Source organism: Podarcis melisellensis (genome assembly GCF_964234715.1).
Source record: "Podarcis melisellensis genome assembly, chromosome: Z".
NCBI lineage: Eukaryota > Metazoa > Chordata > Lepidosauria > Squamata > Lacertidae > Podarcis > Podarcis melisellensis.
In genome coordinates, this window is record NC_138547.1 from 11,907,389 (window position 1) to 11,928,133 (window position 20,745).

Here is a 20,745-nt window from a genome sequence, read left to right on the forward strand (position 1 = left end):
CACACACACATATGGAAAAGATTAACGTGAAAGTGCTCATTAAAGGAAAAGGAATCTAAAGCAGTGCAAAATGTCCACACAGACCCTCCAGGCAGGATGAACACCAGTAGCCACCAAAAGCCGTAGAGCAGACGCTCCTTCTTCCTACGGTGGTGTGTTCCCTTGTTGTGTTCATTCTCCAGGTTGCCTTGGGAATGTGACCAAGATCTCCTTTGTGAGTTCTACACAATTGCTCCCATACCACTGCATGTATGCTTAAAGGCTTCTGACCATGTGCTTGGTTTTTGATGTAATTTACTTGTCATGCAAGTGAAGGGTTTCCCAGAAGGCCAGAGATCACTTGTATGGTGAGCAAACATGAGAGTTAGGATGAAATCACGTAGGCAAGAAGCCATTGCACATACCCAGGGTGATGTGGGACCAAATCCACAGCAGCGGCATCCATACCACTAAAGGGTAAAAGGGAACTTCAATCTGCCTCTCAAGACTCAAAGGATATAATAATCTTGGCTTTAGAATTCTACCTCCATGAACTTGGTAGGGCTGAATGCATCTGACCAAGTCCATCCAATCCTGCCTCTGCATGGGGACATATAGTCCATTCTGTTGATTCCCATGCAGACTTTTTAGGATAATTCCATAAAATCTTTAAAACTTTGTATGCAGATAAGCAAATTTTATGTTGCAAACCACCTGTGATCTTTGGATGAAGTGCTATATAAATGTAATCAATAATGATGATAAAACTGATTAAATAAATTTTAAGACGTTATATAGGCAGGTTCTACATACTAAGTGATTTATAGGCTGTGTTTTGTTTGTTTTGCTTTTTCTCTTAGTTAAAAGGGTCAAGCTAAGAGCAGCTTTGAAGCACAGCACCTCCACCACACCAAGTAAGTGCTGCAGGCAGTGGCATGCAGTATAATTTTCTATAGGCAAACAGTTAGGGCGGTACATGGGGCAGCCTCGCCCACCCCCATACAATGTTTCTTTGTATGTACAATTACATCAGAAGTGATGTGCGGCTCCTAATGTAACAACAAATGTCTCACAACAAATGAAACTGACCTGTAGAAAATGTAACTTGAAAAAAGAAGTGATGTGTGGCTGCTCCCTATCGTATTTAAAAAGGCATTTTTACCCAGCCCAGTGGAGGTGCTGCAGTTAAGAAAAAATATAAAGGAACTCATAGACAACCTTGTTAGTAGAGCCTCAAGTTACAGATTGTAACAATGCTTTGAAAGGTTCATAGAGCTGTGGACTAAACCACAAAGCTATGCCCTACTCCCAGTATTGCTTGAAAGTTTGCGCCAAACTGTGGAGTGAATAAGACCCTCCCCCGCATCCCCAGAGCACAGGGTTTGGGACCTGTATGTGGCTTTAGAACTCTATTCCTGCCATGGACTTGGACAAATAATTCATCCTTCCTCAACTTTGTGTCACATACAGGAGGTCACAGTCTTGCATCCCGCAATAGTCCACAAGAACTGCAACTGCTGAGATTATCAACTTACACTTTAATGGGCTGCACCAATTCAGACTGGTGGGAAGGGCTTACATGACAGAATGCTCATTTATATACCTCAAGTATTTGCTTTACATAGAAAACTAGAATGTCAGTGAGAAAGCTAGGCTATAGCACCTCACCCTGATTTCTAGTTTTTTATGTGCAGAGAATGTACAGGGGAACATCAACCATGCAAGCCCCTACCTGCGACCTGAAGAGGTATAGCCCAGACCCAAGTTTTCCACCTTGATGTCAACGAAGTTAAAGACTGCATGTTCTGTACTCACAGTCCAGGAAGGGGATTAGAACCCCCACCTCATCCAAAATCATGCCCTGACAAGGTGAGGAAGTCCACCTTTTTACTCCATGAGAAATAAGAAGAAAAAAAGAAAGGAAAAAAAAGAGAGAGAAAGAGATTAAATGATACAGAATGGAAACTATCTTTAGTAAGCAGCCCTTGGTTTTTTAACTGAAACATGGTATAATATGGACTTGACTGAACAGCACTTTTTATATCATACAAGATTAAAATTGCTACATAAATAATTAATAACCATGACTCAATGGTGCCACCCATGTCCTAGATTTAGCTTGAACCACAGACACATCCTTTCTGTTAATGAATAACAAGGACAAATAACTTTTATGAAGAAAATTATAGCCTTCTAGGAAATGCTACAATGGATTCATTATCATCAATTTGAAGGGCAGGCTGACCCCCTTGGGTGAGAAAAGTTGATCCATGGGAATTTTTCCCAGAGTGTATTAAGCCAAACCCACTAACTTGTCCTAGTTTCCCATTTGATTATCTTATTTTGCCTGCTGTTCTACAGGTAAAAGAAAGCAGGGAAGGACCTCAGATGCACACCACCCACACGGGATCTCTACTTGTGTGCCTGATTCACATTTTGACGTCTTTGCCAAAGACTCTACAAAGGTGGAAGGGATAGATCACATGACAGCCGTACACACTTCAGGAATGGGCACTCTCCTGGAAAACAAAGGAGATATAGGGACACGGGAAGCTGCATTACACAGAGTTGTCCATTGGTCTGTCAAGCAGCTTTCCAGGTTTTCAGTCAGAAAAACTTCCTTAGCCCTACATGGAATTGTTCTGCCACTGGGTGACGGCCCTTCCCCAATACTTAAGCTTCTAATAGAGTGACTTTTAACACCCCTACCCCTCAGAAGAGACATTGTCAGTCCATAAGAAAGTTGTTAGGGGTATGGACCACTCCCTACTTATTGATTTGGGTGAGGTGAGGTAGGGGACATACAGTGCATGAGACCACCTTAGAGGGAAAAGTCTCATCTGGCAGCAGCAGCACTTTGTGAGTTTGTTAGTTGTGATATATGAAGGCCAGGGTGCCCTTGATATTTTTTGACTTGCAACACCACAAACATATTTAACGCTATGGCTACAGGCTATGGGCTATAGGCCTATACGTTTTACCGTCTCTTACCAAATTCATACTGAAATTTCCATCTGCTGATTTTTTACATCTTCTCAGATAAACACTACTCTGCACACACATTCATCCCTCTAGGTTTAATTTATTTGTTACCTTTGTATTCTGGCTTTCTATCAAAATGGCACTCAAGGTGACTAAAAACAGTAATATAAAAAGTAAAAACGAAAACATGTACATGAAAACATATGTAGAAGCAAATGCACGTTTGCAGTGGCTGAGTCAACTAATGAAGCCTGCGGTGTGTTTGAAGAACAACAACAAGCAGAAGGTCATCAGAAGGGTGCCTAGATGGGCCTCTCTCGGCAAGAAGCTCCATAGCTTATTAGTTATTTTATTATATACTGCCTTTCTACCATGGCTGTTAGGAACAGACACAGAGAACCAGAGAATTGTAAAGTTGGAAGGGACCACAAGGATCATCTAGTCCAGCCCCCTGCAGTGCAGGAATCTTGTGCCCAGAATGGTACTCAAACCCTGGGATTAACAGTCTCATGCATGAACGCTCAAGGTATCCCAGCCTTATAAGTTCAGGTGTTGGTTGTACATAACAAATGGCCCCTTGAAGATCTTAAAACCTTTAATGGGGGAACACTGTCTTCCAGAAAATGCAAGTAGCATAGGTTTGTAGGTAAGAGTCAGCACTTTGAATTGTGTCCCAGATACAGACTGGCAACCAGTGAAGCTCTTGGTACATGGGATACATGTTCTGTAGGTTTCTCTAATGCTTCAAACCTGTAAATAAAATGTATGACCACAGAGAAGAGCATGTCAAAAGAGGAAGTTATGAGAGCTAGAGCCAGGTTGGGGGTGGGGTGGGGGGAGGTCCTAGCAAAGTGCCCTGGAGTGACTTCCCCATCCATGCTGGTGGCCTTGGCCAGTTGTTTGCCCACCCAGCTCTGGGCTTAACTGGGGGCAGCAGCTACAGCTGGAAAACCATCTGCCATTTTAATTTTCCCACAGTTAGCAGGTAGAAAATTCAAACAGCACCCAAGGTGAGCAGTGGCAGGTGTTTGGATCTCAGCAGCTGCTCATGGATGCTGGGCACTGCTGCTTTCCCTAGAAATAGCGCTTCCAACAAAGTAAACCTTTTGAAAGTAATAAACCCAATGAATGTTCATTTGTTTCAATGAGTCTACTCTTAATAAAACATAGTTGAATGCAATCAATTCTCTGTTACCTAGCTTCATCTTACACAGGGTAGCATTCTTGTTTGCATCACCAAGAGGAGGCTTGGAAAGAACTTTTCATCTCATTGGGACAAGGAGCTTCCTCTCCTAGAGAGCCCTTGTGTGCCCCACACTATGAAGCTCAAGTCCACAGCATAGGAAAATAGCATTAACAAATGCTGCAATAATACATGTATCAGTGACTCCATTTGCCCAACACCATGCATGCTGCTCTCCAAACAACTGTTGCCAATGGTACTCACATTTAAATTATGTGGACTGTACAGCGAATTTCCTCCCAAGCCATCACTGTATCCTCCCGTCTGATTGATAACATGACGCAGTGTATCCACCTGCAAGGGCAGATGAGCAAACAAGAATAATCTCATCATTAAAAAAAAAAAAAATCTACCAGCACACTAACACTTAAAATTCAAAATTATTTCTAACATGGAAAAGAATGGGGTGGGGGTTGATGGTGATGTGAGAGAGAGAGTTTCACAGAAAGACAAGCCTATCAATCTAGGGCAAGTGGCACATGCTTGTATGATAACTGAACGCACATGCTAAAAAAACACACATAAGGAGGCACAACTTTACTCAGGAGGATATGTAGTGTACCATAGATTTCCTTTGGGATCCGCAATGAAAGCCCTGTGTCCCTACCATATCCAAAACAAGTTGCAGAGCCATCCTCAAGACTAAAATTGATGCCCTTCATAGGGCAAGGGGCTTGGCTCAGGGTGAGCTGCTACTGCATGTCTTGGCATTGCTCTCTCTACTGCTGATTCCTTTAAACTGGCAGCACAGTTCTGAGAATTATGGACAGTATAAGAGGGTAAAGTGCAGGGTACTGGAGCAGGGAATTTGCAACTTGCCTGTATTTACTGCTTCAGGGTGGTTTACAGAACTAGGGGGGCAGGCAGAATGTTCAGTTTGGTGAGATGGCAGGAGGAAGTTGCTTTGGCACATGACAAGGTTTTTCAGGATAACAGCTGGGGGTTGCTAAGACCCAGCAAGAGAGGGGGAACTGTGATTTACAGGCAATGAAGGGATTTGGGGAAGAGAACTGCAAAATGAACAAGGTTATTCATTTTAGACACCAAATACTACCTCCCCTCTCCCCGAACTGGCCATTTCTTTGTGGAAAACGTATATTGCCCTTAGGTGCCTACTGCGTGGGGACATTTGACCCTGTCTAACACCCCTTGTTTAGACACTACTGCACTAAAAACAGGGGGTGGGGATCCAAATGGTGTCCTGCAATCGAGATAAATTATGTCTTTGAAGCTCATGTGCATATACTCATATGGCACACATTTCTACTTCTGCTAGCCAAGTTAGAGGACCAGACACTATTCAGAGCACTGAAACAGTATCCCTTAAACTAACAAAGACCTGATATTATATCATGGGATTTCATAGCCAAATTTTTTACAGTGCCAGACTTTTGGTCATGCGCCATTGCAGAAAATACACAGATCTGGAGGTCCTAGATGAACAGGTTAATCTTGTTTGAATGAAAACTGAGAACACAATGCATTTAAACACACACACACATACACACACAGCTCAGCTATATCAGTTTTTGAAATTAAAATATGTAACAAAGGGAGATTCCATAAACAAAGCAAAAAAAGAAGTCACAATAAATAAAAGCTTTAGTGTTGATAGCCAAACAACACACCCAACCCAACGCCATGAGCTCAAGCCAGAGCCGAACTGCATTCACAAAGCTTGAAAAGTTTCAGATTGGGGAGAGGGAGGAAGCCAGCTCTTTTCATTGGCAAGATTCAGTGCTGTGAGGAGCCAACATTGATCAATTTTTGTAATAAGTGGGAAGGCCCAATTAAAAGGTGAAAATTGTTGTTGGATTGTTTTTGTTTGTTTGCCTTTTATTTTTATCCTCTTTTAAAATAAAGCCCAAACCATTCCCTGCTAAAGAGGCCTTAATCGGGGGAGGGGCGTTTTTCTCCTACCTGTGATTGCACATTGGCTCCGACTTGGGACCCCTGGTAAGAATCCCCATTCAGACTCTGCATGTTCATGAACATGTCCCCAGAATTAGGGAGGTTAAAAGAACCTGAAGAACCTGGAAAGGAAAGAGTTAAGTAGCTGAATAAAAGAGAGTGGCAAACATCATATGTCTACCCCAAAAGACCTCCAAAAAGACAAGGGGAATAAGGAGGATGAGAGAGGAGAGGAGAGGAGAGGAGAGGAGAGGAGAGGAGAGGAGAGGAGAGGAGAAGGAAATCCTTTGCAGAGAATGACACCCCATAAAATCAGAGGGCCACAGACTAAGAGAGATCAACACAAATGACTCAAATGAATTTCATGAAGCAGCATATAATATACCCCAAGTATTTCTGGACCCTTTAGATTAAAAAAAAAAAATGGGGCAAGATTTATGAAAGTCAGAGAGCTCTTAAAATCTAAAGTTCTTGATGGTCCTTTAAAAAGAAACACTCAAGCACTCAGATATCTTGAGGATTTTACATTCTTTACTTAAAATAATAGTGCCTTTCTTGAGCTACACCTATAGGCTCTGTTCAGATATAAACATACTTTAGTTTCTCAATTGCTTGGAATCTGAATGAGATAGGGAATTTAATTCATTATGTACTGAAGTACCAAGGGAAACAATGGGTGGAAATTTTCTGTGAAAATCTGATTGGCTGGGAGTTGTCTCCAATGGTTGTCTCTGATTGGTCAAGGATTGTAACCCTGTGGTACGTAAACTTTGGGATGCGCGCGTGGCAAACCTGGAAGTATTTTACCGGGTTTCACCGTGCACACATGCGGAGAAGCAGTCCTGACTGCAACTGGAGGTACCACTGTATAAATCTCAACAGGTTTCCTAAGCAAAACCTAGCTGGATACAACCGCAAGAGTGCCCAAGACAGTTTTCCTGCATATTTAATGGTTCATGTGAACAACTTCCTTGTGTAAGCAGTGCTATGTACACCTGTAAATAAGGATTTCCATCTTTCTCACTAGTTGCTGCGACAGCACATAGTGATTTCCCTTCCCAAGTTTACTGTTTGCTCAACTGGACTACTCATGTGATCTGCTAAACACAAGTGGGTATGGTCAAACATAATGGAGCAAGCTAGTCCTTAGTAACACTCACTGTGTGACATTTCCACATGGGTACTTTTGGGGGGGAAAGTACTGCATTATGGCTGCCACACAGCTCTGAAGGTCCTTCTCCCAGGAGCTTTCTGAAACCAAACTTGTCTCAACATCTTCCAGTATTCTAAGATCTGGTTCATACATGCAGGCTTATCACTTTACCTTAAGGCACAGACTTCCATGGAATAAGCAAGGCTTTCCCATGTGAGAATGGGCCATCCAGTATGTTACGACTACAGACAGAACTTTGGCAGCACCATCAGCACAACACTGCCTATGAATCCTCAAATGACAGTAAGTAAAGGCGGATAAATCAAGCAACATCCCTGCATGTGTGATTTGGCTGTAGGACCTTCATTCCAGGATGGGCTTTAGAAATTGGGTTCTTCATGCTGCTATGTGTTTACATGTAACGTTTCTCATTATAACAACTGTTAATACTAGGGAAGCAATGTTTAGCTGATTACACTGAATCAGTGACCCCTGTGAGTCAGGGAGGAGTTTTAAAATAATTTAAAAATATAAATGGCTATAAAAACTGGAAAATGGCAAGAATCACTTTAAAAGGAGCCTCTTAAAAGCACTCTCTTTTCTCTCTCACACAGAAGGGAATGTCTCTTCTAAGAGGATTCCTGCTATGGTGCCATCTAAAAGTGATTGTGTTTACCTGGATACTAATACATGCAAATTCATTTGATAGTTGATCAACTAAAACTCATAAGGTTAACTGATTAACATTGATTTTAGCAGGCAGCAGCCCTAATAAATACTAATCTGGCTGTTTTATAATTCAGGCTCCCATAAGCAAAGAAATGTTAGTGGGAGCCAATTTCCCAGGGCAGTGGAGAAACAGACTTAAGGTCTTATAGTGCAGTTTTGCTCTGAATGCAAAAGAGCTGTTTTGTGCAGAAGTTCTTAGAAGCTACATGCACTGCCCCTCCCCAACCCCTAGGCAGTGGCTCCCTTTAGGTGCCATCACTAAATACCCAAGAAAAGTCTTATACTGAGCATGGGGGTTTAATGCCTCCTTAGGATGGAAATGGCTGCTAATTGCTAATTAAGTTGATTTGTTCTCATCAGAAGAAGCCACCTCTTATTTAGTTTGTCACTTAGCTTTGCTATTTCTAGTTTTAAGGAGGCTCCTCTGTGGTTACACTGCATCAAAACAGAGCAGCATTTGCTTTGGTGCAAAAGGAAGAAGAGATGTCTCTTTGGACTACTGTTTTCTTGTTAGTACTATATGCAATGGCACCACATTGCCAGGAAATCCTCACGAAAGAAATCGCAACAACAGACAACCTAATATTTGCTCACACTTCTTTCTTACTACTCTTAGAACTCATCCAGACTTTCCATGCAACTTGCTTTCCAGGCCCAGGTCCACGGTTTCTATGTCTGTCTCTGAGCAATTTTTTTTTGTCCCATCACTTTGCCTGGGAAAACCCACTGGTTACCACTGCAACAGAACAAATGGTAACTGGGTTTTCCATGGACTGCCATTCGTACTGATTCAGTGGTAAACAGGAGGTTTTACCCAGGAAAGCAGTGGAACTACAACAAAAACTGCTTGTAGATGGACCTGAAAAGCACAGACCTGTGCCTGGAAAGCACGGCCCAAGAGGAAGTCTGGATTAGACCTAACACTTTATCAAGGAGAGCAGTTTTCAAGCTTGCTACCCCCAGGGGAAAACTGTATATATTAGATGGTCTACAATGGAACCTCTCAGTATTGAAAGGGGTTCTAGGGTGTAACTCTTGCTTCTTGGCATTTGCAAAGTGTGACTGCATCCTTGGACAAAGGAGATCAGCCTTCCCATGGCTACACATTGCTGAGAAACATCTAAAACAGCAGACAAGATACTCAGAAAGAACAATCATGGAAGAGTAAGGCACCACAATACTACTCACTAAGTGTGATTGCTCCCAGCCTTTCTCCTTAACCCTGAAGGGTAGGAGGTAGAGACTGTCCCACAGATACTTGGGCTTCTGAGATACTCAAGAGGGCCTAAGAAGCCCAAACAACCATATGGGCAATCCCCTCCATCCTGTTTGGCTAAGGTGGAGAAGAGGGCTGTTCCTTTGGAAGTTAAGTGCTTGGTCAGGTACAATCCCCCACTGACTTCACCAGCTGCATGATTAAAGGTGTCAAAAGGACCAGAAGATTATCCCTCACTCTGTACTGTTTCAGAGGTACAATGTAAGTTCAGCTAATGCTATCCCCCATTTCTGTTGGCTACCAACGATAGACCAAATTTGGGGGCTCAGAAACACAATGTGGGTGGAAAACACTGACCATTAATTGTTTATTTGCTATTCTGTTATTTGTTATTCACAGAACACTGTGAAATGAGATAGCCCAACCATTGTTTTCCTGAAATAAAACCGAGGAAGCATCTACAGGAAAGAAAAAGTGTTCCAAACACTTACCCCACCCCACTGTGTTTGAAATAAAACTCTTATGCAAGGCCAATTTTCCACATCAAATCTTTAAGGAAAGGGTGTGCTTCAGCAAGTCCCTTTTAAAGTATGTACTTGCCTTGGGTCTTTGTAACTATGCTGGTTTTTCAAAGGAACAATGGAAGGCTTACAAGAATTCTAACAGCTCAGTGTGAATTCACTGGCTACATAATTTTACAAAACAAGGCCTGAGTTTCCAAAATATAATAATTTAAACTAGCCTGCCAGACCTTTAGCTGTGTGTCTGCTGTTCTGGAATGCGTCAAGAAACTGATAGTTCACCCAACTTTTCATTTAAATGAACTCCCAGGGCTGCATGCTAAGGCAATGCAGGGTGCAGCTTAAGAGAAAAAAGTCTCACCCCAAGAAGTCAATAAGCTATGAAAGAGAATTTCTGCTCCTTCGAGAGAAATACCCACCTCCCACTTCCAGCTTTGCTTTTAACATGTGAACCAGGTCATGCCATGAAGAAGAGGCTGGTACATACCAGAATTTGGTGTGGTGGGTGAATTTGTCTGGTTGTTTTGGACAGCTGCCGCCACAGCATGCGCAGCTGTCACTGCTGTTTTTGCTGCATAAAGGTTGGCTTCTTCCTGAAATTTCCCTATGTTCTTCTTGTACCTGATTCTCTTGTTGCCAAACCAGTTGGATACCTGCCACAGAAAGGAGAGTACATTTTTAAATCAAAGAGAGACCGGAGGGGGAGGAGCCAAATCTCCCAGGATGTTTTATGGCAACAAATGGGGCACTTCAAGACATCAGTTCCCGTGCTTCCAAAACAAAACCCTCAGTCTTCACTCTAATAAAAGTGGCCACTTAAATCCAGAATGCAATAAATTAGGGCTGAAGGGTCCAATACAGTTTTAAAATCAGTAACTCAGACCAACTAAAACTTAAGGTGGAAGCAAATTTAAACTGAAAGCATGTTAAAGTACAGGCACACTTAGTACTTAACTTTGTGGGTTTTTTTAAATTCCATTTTAGTGCTGGAGTTGAAAAACGTGGAAGACCATCTTTCTGTTCAGCATTCAGTGATAGCTTTCATTTATCAAACTGTAAAGCTGCTACATTTCCTACCTCAAAAAGTCACCATGCGGGTCTGTCACCAAACCAGAACCCTCCAAGAATCATTATCAAGCCTTCAAGTATTGCTGTAATTTTTAAAAGAAAGGATTTGAGCTTGATAAAACCCACAAGCCCCACCCTATTGCTCCTTCAATTTTAGCCAAGTCATGGTCCTTGTAGCCTTATAAAGACAGAGGACCCACCTCCCCTTGGTAATTTGAGGACTGCATCAGAGTACCCAGTTCTTGTCTGCCAATTGTGTTCAGAAGCCCAAATGTTAATCTACAGAAAGTGTTTCCTTCACCACTGGTCAAACTTGAGGCCAGGCCTTATACTCATCATTCTAGCTTTCTGTGGTGGGGTGGGGTAACAAGAAGATGACTCCCTTCCACAATTCCATAAATTGTTACCCTCTTACGGAGCCAGCAAGTATAAGAAGCACTGGCTGCCCTTATTTTGTTGTTAAACATTGTTAACACTTCCATGATAGAAGTTGCCTTTGGACCTTACCAGGCATTCAAAGCAAAACCACTGTCAAAAAGAAACCATTATTAGGTGGAGTTAGAGAGAGGGGAGGGGGAGAGACAGAGAAATATAAAAGTAGAACAGAGGGAAATGAAGAGGGGATTTTAAGGAGAAACATGCAATTGTTATTTGTTATTTGGGCTGGAACAACCTTGGCAGGTTGGCAAACAGAAGTGAGCTCAGTCCATTGCAACAATGAGGGGGGGCTCAAATAAATCAATAATGTATGAAATGTTGCTTTGTTATCTCCCTTTGAAGATGGCTTTGTTGTTGCCAAGCCAGCTTCTAAGGCTCTACCTATTAACCCGCCCAAAGGTCATGGCCGGAGCAGCTGAAACAAAGCCGCTGGGAAAATGGCATGCAGAAACTATTTTCTGATCTTGGCCATTAGGGGAATGTTCATAATTAATAACTGTAGTAAATAACTATGAAGAACTCCCTCTCTCACTGGCAGACAAGGCTGCATTCTCTTATGTCCACACCAGGGCACCAATATAACAGAAACAAAGTATTTATCAAGCATATCTACAACAGCTGAAATTTAGAGATTGTAACAATACAGTCTTCACTAATGGTGCACTCCGAATATTTTGGACTACATCTCCCATTAGCTCCTGCTAGCACAGCCTGATGAATAATGTAATAATAATTTACTCATAAATGTCCATGACTGTTATAAAGACAGGCTGCAGCTAAGAAGATACTTGTTTCTGCCCCTTGGTATTCCCATATTCATTCTTGGCCTCTTTCTTCTGGGCCTTGTAAGCAAGGTAGGTGCTGGTTGCTAGCTGTGCAAATAGGTCTGAAGTGAAGATGTGGATTGCTGATGGTATGGAGGCATTTATGGTTGCCCTATAGCAATGAATATTCTGGGGCAGGGTGGGGAACTCTGCTAGCCTAAACACAGTCTGTTACCTTCCCCTCCCTTTTAACTTCCCAGTGGGGAAGGCTCCACCACTCAATAGGAAGAGCACATTCTTTGCTGGCAAGGGGTCCCAGGTTCAATCCCTGGCATCCCCAGCAAAAAGGATAGGGAAGATCCTTTCTCTGCCAGAAATCATGGAAAACCATTGCCCTTCAGAACAGAACGGCAAGAAGCCTGCTCCGGTATAAGGCAGATTTCCAGAGTCTTGTCGCGGGGTGGAGCTTGGTAAAACCAAACAATTAACCTATTTGTCTAGAGCTCTCACATCTTTTGGTATAGGCAATCATTAGCTGGACATTTTATAGCCTTCAATGTAAAGTACGGACACAACATGTGCTGCTTATGGTACATTATACTTTGAAGGGTTAGCAATCTGTCCTTGTACCCCACCCTGCTCAAATAATGTTGGGCTTTGTAATGCTAACCTTTTAACTGGTCAGAGTTGGTTGTTAAAAACACTGCTCAACTCTACAGCTAGGATTAGGCATTTTCACTGTGTGGGGGAAAAAGAGAATTCTTTCTTGGTTCCATAATGCTGGCATTTGCTTTAACATAAATTAATGAAAGGCCCCCAAGCTTTAAATGCAATAAGTGAAGGTGCATCTTTTTACATGCTGCATTCCCAGGACGACACACGGCTGTATTGTATATATTGCACTTAATATTACCTTGTCAGTCAGGAAGCAATAATACATTAATGAAAGCCAGCAAATAATTACTGTGGACAATCCAATTATGGCTTTATTAACAGTTTCATAATTGCAGAATCTCTATACGTCAACCATATTGTCCGCGGATATATAAGAATCTGGTGTTTATGCATACCTCTGGACCAATCAAACAACAGCCATCACTAATAAAGGCTTGTTTAATTCTCACAGTAAAATTTTAATATCCCTGCAGCCTGGGGAAGGCTCAGCGAGTGGATTTGTCGGATCGTTTCCACCCTGCTAGTCCCACTACTTCTTAATCTTTAATATCAAGGCAATTAAAATTAATGGCCACTCATCCAAAGCCACTGTGGGCAGTGTTGCCTTGACATCCGTTGTTTGATGGGATTACCTAGAGGTTAAACTAACAAGCAAGGTTTAATTGGAAGCAATGAAAGGAGCAGTGGATCATACGTTATGTTTAACCCGCATTCCACATCCAAATGAATACCCAAGCCAAAGCTAGTCCCCCACCCATCCACTCCCATCAAAAATTGTACACAGAATTTTTCAATTTATTACTTCACTTTCTTATTTCATGCAACCCAACCCATTTTCCTGGAGCTAAATTCCAGGAAAGCAGAAAGTGATTTCTGAAGCCAAGAAATCTTTGCCTTCTTGGTCTTTCATGAAACATGCTTATGGAACAGTCACAAGCTCTGCCCACTATCTGGAATGCAGAAAGGGTTGGCAGCCAACAAAGCCACAGTTAACCCCAGGCTATCCTTCACCCCTATTTCTCTCCCCCCCCCCACATTCCTCACAGCTGCCTTGAAGCCCCAACTGACCTTTCTACCTGCTAGAATCATGGGGAGAGGGGAGGAGACAGAAAACTTTCTATACCTGCTAAGCATCATGCTTCCTTCTGGAAACATCTGGATGAATCCTTTGTAGCAATAGTAGGCATCTGGAGTTTCCCCATTTACTCTGAGATGGTTTGCCACTGACAAGTAAGACAGATGCACAGAGGCTAATCTCATCCCTCAAGCATACAGATACAGTGGACATTTAAACCAGCTCCTATATGAGCTTCTCTGGATGCCAAGAGTAATCAGAGGCCTTTCTCTGGGTGCTTCCATCTGCTTTAGAGCCCATTTATGTGAGAAAGGGACTGAAGGCCAACTGCTACCATTGATGCATTGGGTATGTTCTAGTCTAGAACACACTGTTTACAGCAGGGGTGGGGAACCTGTGGCCCTCCAGAGGTTATAAGACTCCCAGTAGCTCTTGCCAGCAAGGCCAGCAAGGTTCAGGGATTTTGCTAGCGACAGTCCAGGAGTATCTGGAGCGCCACAGGTGCCCCCATTATTGGTTCCTATGGTTCCAAATTTTTCCTGAAACTTCTAGGCACTCTGTATCAGCTACAGAGCACACTGTATATGGCCTAATCTTATGACTGGGGAAATTCAGGGTCTAACATCTCTCCTTGAATCTGCTATTCTCTCACTAAAGGAAGGCATATTAGCGGGGTAGGAGAGCTAGAAAAAAATCACATTGGGCAACCAATGCATTTAGGAGGCTTAGTTTGATCAGAATTGAGTATACACTTCTAGAGATAACACAAAGTGGTAAATGAGCCACTATAGCTGCTAGAGGGCCATGAAAATTTGGGCCCTGGGTGTTTTAGGCTCGTCTACCCATGTACCAAGGGACGTGGGTGGCACTGTGGTCTAAATCACAGAGCCTAGGGCTTGCTGATCAGAAGATCGGCAGTTCGAATCCCCGCGACAGGGTGAGCTCCCATTGTTCGGTCCCAGTCCTGTCCACCTAGCAGTTCAAAAGCACGTCAAGTGCAAGTACCACTCCAGTGGGAAGGTAAATGGCGTTTCCATGTGCTGCTCTGGTTCGCCATAAGTGGCTTAGTCATTCTGGCCACATGACCCAGAAGCTGTCTGCAGACAAATGCTGGCTCCCTCGGCCTATAGAGTGAGATGAGTGCCGCAACCCTAGAGTCGTTGCGACTGGGCCTAATGGTCAGGGGTACCTTTACCTTTACCCATGCACCATCTGATACCAAAGGGGCACCAAAGGGGCACATTGCCAGATGTGAAATATATTGGCATTCTTTTCAGCTCTCCTACTCCACTATACATCCCACCAGTTTCAGGTATATCCATCTGGGGAGAATGCAATAGGTCCTTCCCTTTCCCTGTGTTTTGTCCTCAAGGAACATTTTTAAGACCAGATGCTAACTCAGGAACATAAGACAATTCAAATTAGAATATTAGGAAGAGTAGCAAAATTGCAGTCACAAGCAAAAGAGTCAAAAGTGACTTTTTTGGCAAAAAAATAAATAACGTAATGCAAGCTTAACCCATATTGGGTTATTATCTTGACCGTTTCTGCAGAAGTCAATAAAGAAATCCAAATCTAATCAAGAGATGCTGCAGTCTCTCTTGACTAAGGTGCTGCTTGTGCCAATCTGGGAAGACATCACTCTCTGAAAATGGGATTTATGAAGACCTTTGGAGTAAGCAGAAAGACTTCTGGGAAGCTTGGCTATATGCTATCTAGCTGGCACTAAACGCATATGGCCAGCTAGGCAGAGACAAGTTTGTAGTCTGAATATGTGGATGAGGCAATGGTGTCAGAAAGAGGGGTTTGGATTGTTTTGGCACAGGGGAACATTTTGGGACAAGCCTGGTATGTACAAAAGAGATAGACTCCACTTGAATCAGGATGGGACCAGATTTTTGGTGCTTAAAATAAAAAAGGTAAGAGAACAGCTTTTAAACTGATTGCAGTGGTCAGATCCAATTCAAAACAAGTGTCCCCTGTGGGATAAGGATGAAAAAATAATAATGAAAATTTCAGTGGGGTAGGCACAGAACCAGTTCGGGTGTCCATGATAGCAATTTATAGAGGCCAAAGCACCCCAGGCCAAAACAAAAGTGCCAAAGATTCCTGGAGACAGACGCTGTATCTAAGTGTTTACATGCTAATGCCAGAATCCTCCAGGCCAAGACAGGTGAATTGGAGTGCTTGGTCGTAGAGGATAACATTAATATAGTGCAGTAACTGAAACCTGGTGGAAAGGAGAGAACCAATTGGACTCTGATAAGGGTTGCCAACGTTTAGGCATTCTCATGCTGGAGAATGTGGTCCTGCAGCTGATTACAATCATGATTCATTTTCCCATTCATATTCGCTACAGCTGCTGTGGGCTTAATATCAGAGTAAGAGTAATCAAACATTACAAGGTATTGTGGAAAAAGGAACTCAACAGTGGAAACGTTGTTTATGGAGTACTGTTAAGCAACCAGTTGGGGAGGCCAAGGCAAACTATAGTGTTCTTAAATTTGTTCAGCAGCATGCAAAATGTTTGTATATTACATTATAGCCTGCATTTCTCTTATCAAGGCACTGACTAGACAGCTATCTGTTTAGTTTTGGCAAGGAGGCTGTATCATGCACCCTCAAGAACTTTAGGGTAGCATTCTTAAAATTTGTGGTCAGGGAATAGCATCCACATCAGCTTCCTCATGAAGAAGCATATGCACATAAGAAGAGTCCAGCATCATGCTTCTCACAGTGGCCATCCAGGTGCCTCAGGAAGTCCATAGGTGGGGCTTGAAGAAAATTAGCCTCTTAGCCCTGCTGTTGCCACCCCATAAGCATCTGTTACTGAGTGCATACTGCCTCTGAATCTGGAAATTCCATACAGTCACTGGAACTAGTAGCTATTTATAGGTCTATCCTCAGTGAATTTGACTAATCCTCTTTTAGAGCTGTCTAAGCTAGTGGCTGTCACCACATCTTGTGGTAGCGAATTCCATCAATTAATTAACAGCTCTGTCCATCCTGGATCTCCTGCTCAGCCATTTCACTGGATAATTCCTACTTCTAGCATTATGAAATAAGAAAAGCTTCTCCCTGTCCACAGTGCATAATTTTATAAACCTCTATTAGATCCTCTAGCCCAGTCTCTTTTTCTAAGATAAAAAGCCCCAAATACTTAAGACTTTCCTTTTAGGGAAAGAGCTCAAATCCCTTCATCATTCTGGATGCTCTTTCCTAGCTCCATAGTATCCTTTTTTGAGGCAAGGCAACCAGAACAGTACAACGTGTTCTAAATGTGATAGCCCCATGGATTTATATAAAGGTATTATAATACTAACAGCTTTCCTAATTTTCCTACTTGGAATCTGTCAACATTTTCATTTTGTTAAACAGAGATTTCTGGAACAAATTCCTAGGGCACACCCTTCATTACCTCATACACCTGGGATGGGGAATCTGTGGCTCTCCAAATGTTGCTGCACTACAACTCCGGCCATTCTTGACCACTGGCCATGCTTGCTGGGGCTGATGAGAGTTGGGAGTCAAACAACATCCGGAAGGGCCATAGGTTCCTCATCATTGCCATAAACCAGGTATGTCCAAACAGGTACATCACTGGATGTCTGCAGTAGATCACTGGTAGATCATTGGCTCCCCCCAAAGAAGCTGAACAACTGTTTTGCTCCCCTAAAAAAAGCTCAACATTTTACCTCCTCCCTGAAAAAACTCAACAACTTTGACCTGAAACTCCAAAAAGGGGGTAGATCACTGCCAGTTTTTAACTCTGTGAGTAGATCGCAGTCTCTTGGGAGTTGGCCACCCTTGCCGTAAACTAAAGAATATGCCTTGGAACACATCCAAGGCTCCATAATGCAGTGAGAGACTGGTGCCAGTTGTCAGCTGTCCTTCAGAAAACCTATCTGCCATTACACATGTTATCAATGAGGAATCACTGAACAGTATCCAAAGAAGTGTAGAAAACAGTTTGAAAGCTACTGCTTTAAGAAAACAAACAGAAGATAAAATAATTCCAGAAGTATTCTAAATGTTTGACTCATCTACAAATCATTCTGGGAACTATTATCTTCACATCTCTCTCAGTTCCTTCATGTGTTAAAAGTTAGTTTAGTTTGTGTGTGTGTGAGCACAAGCCAGTGTGTACAAGATAAACCTATTTAGTAGCACATTTTTCATTAAAACAAACTATCCCCACATTAAAAAAGAACATCATTCGGCTCCCAATCACTGAAGGCCAATTAATTAATTGGGCTTAACTGTATATTACATTTCAAACAATACCCTTGCACTTATTTATCATGTTAATTACAATGTTAAATAAAAAAGGCAATAAATTATTACTTAAATCATCAAGATGCACAACTGTAGGGAGGTTGTGGCTCCGATTATCCTCCCTGACAAGGACTATTACTTGCAGAAAAGAAAAACATTTGATCTGAGACAGCGATGGGGATCACTGAAGCATCATTATTAAAAATAAAAAAGCAGGGGAAGACTGCAAATTTATGGACCACAAACTGCAGGCAAAATTTCTTGTTGCACTTCTCCGTGTTTATCTGCAGTGCATGCTTTATGCCCTGCTCCTAGTTAAATGTTAACAGATTATGAAATTTGGAAAAGTGGAGTTGCATTTCTGGTCTTTTTAAAGTGTTTTTTAAGTTGGGGTCCATTTCCATGATACTGTTTTATTGCTTTTATGTTGTGCTTTTGTAGAGAACTCAAAATACTTTTAAATATTAAGTGGCTTTTAAACAAACAAACAAAAAAGAATGCCCAGGTCCTGGAAGGGTGTGGGGAGAAGAGGACCAACTCCAATCTTTTGCTCCCTGGTCTGCTCTCCTCACCTGAAGGCCTACTGGCCTCCACAAATGCCTGCTTGCATACTAAGATTTTCAATAGAGGCCCTTTTCAAAGTGCCTTCTGTAGCCGAAGCATGGAGGGTGGTTACAAGGGAAAGGTCCTTCTCGGTGACAGTGCCCTTGATTGTAAATTCTCCCCAGGACAGGTGGCCTGCCACCTACCTTGATGTAATTTCTGCCCCTTTCTGCTTTTTTGTGTTTTGTTTGCTTTGTTTTTTAAATATGAGTTGTTTTGTCTCTGCAGCTTTGTTTTATTTTTCTTTAATTTCATTGTTTATTGTTAATTAAATAATTAATTGCATAATCTCAAAACAGGCTTCTTAAATGGGTTACAAAGCATAAAAATTTGCCACTGTTATTTTGATTCTTGGTAAGCTGCCCTCACACCTTGCTGCAAAGTAGGGTTAAAATCCCTGAAATAGAACACACACACACACACACACACACACAAAACAGAATGCCAGCTCCCTCTTTATAAAAGTTTCAAATATTTAACTTAACATAGCTGCCTAACTCCTCCCCCCTCCACACCCATACTTGTGCTTGAAGCCATGTTACATTACAGTGGGCGCTCGGGTTGCGAACGTGATCCGTGCGGGAGCCACATTTGCAACCCGCAGCGTCTGCAACCTGCAGCTCTGTGTCTGCGCATGCAAGGGTTGCAACTCGCCGCTTCTGCGCATGCGCAAAGCGCGATTTAGCATTTCTGCGTGAGCGTGTGCGCCGAAACCCAGAAGTAACCCGTTCCAGTACTTCCAGGTTTCGGCGAATCCATAACCAGAAAACACACAACCTGAAGCATCTGTAACCCGAGGTATGAATGTATTAGCAAAGAAGTGCTCTGCTCTTTCATAGGGGGTCTCCCAGAAACGGCTAGAGAAACTTCACACAGTTGCAGCCGCAATAACCAGGAAGGACATGATACTTCCTCCTCTCTCACAAACACACGCAGAGCAGAAAGATCTAAATTATGGACAACAATGCTCTGTATGGGAGAAATTCCCTCCTCCCTAATACTGCATCTCCCATGATATTAAAATGAAATTGTGTTTGATACTCATTTTAATAAATACGTTTGGCTTAATATGGTTCTTGAAAAGTCTGATCTGTGTATTATTTTATATGTGTGTATCCAAACAGACTCCATCCATCTGCTCTCTGCAGCTTAATGCTAAGTGAAACCACAAACGCTTCCTAAACTCAGGAAAACTGGGAGCAGCAGAAAGAGGAAGAAGTAGGCCATGGAAACCACAAACAGTAAACAGGCTCTCCCCAGTATGTATTTGATACTGGGGATAGAATTTTTTTGTATTCCTCAGAGATGCTAGATCAAATTATTTTTAAGCTCAGCTCCGACTGGCAGCAGCCTGCCAGGGTCTCCAAAATAAGGTGTGGGTGTCTATGAATCACCAAACACACAGCCTTTCTGTTCAATAAAAAAGGAGTCCCATCTACGATTACAAAGGAGCATTGGCTCTTGCAGAGTTTAATCAGGCTCAAATAGTTTGTTCCTTTCTAGCATGTAACTCTGATTCATTTGAGAAGGCCTTTTTCTTTTAAAAAAAAATAAAAAAAAATCATATCATACATGAATCACGCTTTTAAATTCTAATTAGTGTCTATCGGCACAAGTTCTCCCATCAGCCAGAAGGCCTGAGACTCAGAGAAAGCTTTAGGAGCGCAAAGTAAGTGGAGTGGAAACAACACACCCTGGGGCTGTTTAGCTTGTCCAATTGAGCCAAGACAGGAGGCTCCTGTTTGTGCAGGGAGAGGGGGGTTTCTTCAGCACACACACCCCAACACACTCCCAGTTCTACAGAGGACTCTGGGCCTGACTATTTCAGTTCTGTGATTGTATGAATGAAACAGCCAAAGGGCAAATTGCAGCATACCCTGCTAAGCAAGGCTTCCTAAGTTTCTGCTGAGAGACAAGAATGAGGATTGGGGTGGGGGAGTGAGGAGAAGCGTGCATCCATCTCTTGCCCCCAGGACAACAAAAACTTGGTGGAGCAGCAGCAGGCGGCAGCTGTGGAGTTGTGCGGAAAAGAGGATATAATGACTGAGTGTGAAACGAGAAGAGATGAACATTTAGAGAAGAACAAAAAGCTTTCTGCAGGCCTCTGCAAGGC

At 42.5% G+C, this 20,745-nt stretch overlaps 1 protein-coding gene across 11 annotated transcripts in view; it reads right to left on the reverse strand.

The window, feature by feature from the left end:
• Positions 1-20,745, reverse strand: part of PBX3 (PBX homeobox 3) — a 234,997-nt gene that overhangs the window by 6,552 nt on the left and 207,700 nt on the right. For 10 of the 11 annotated variants that reach the window (XM_081896537.1, XM_081896542.1, XM_081896540.1 and 7 more), the window contains 3 exons: positions 10,222-10,387; positions 6,125-6,237; positions 4,409-4,498 (listed from right to left, as the gene is read on the reverse strand). In XM_081896537.1, coding sequence (XP_081752663.1) covers positions 4,409-4,498; positions 6,125-6,237; positions 10,222-10,387 — 369 coding nt within the window. The remainder of the gene's footprint in view (positions 1-4,408; positions 4,499-6,124; positions 6,238-10,221; positions 10,388-20,745) is intronic. The other variant, XM_081896543.1, reaches the window with a different exon arrangement.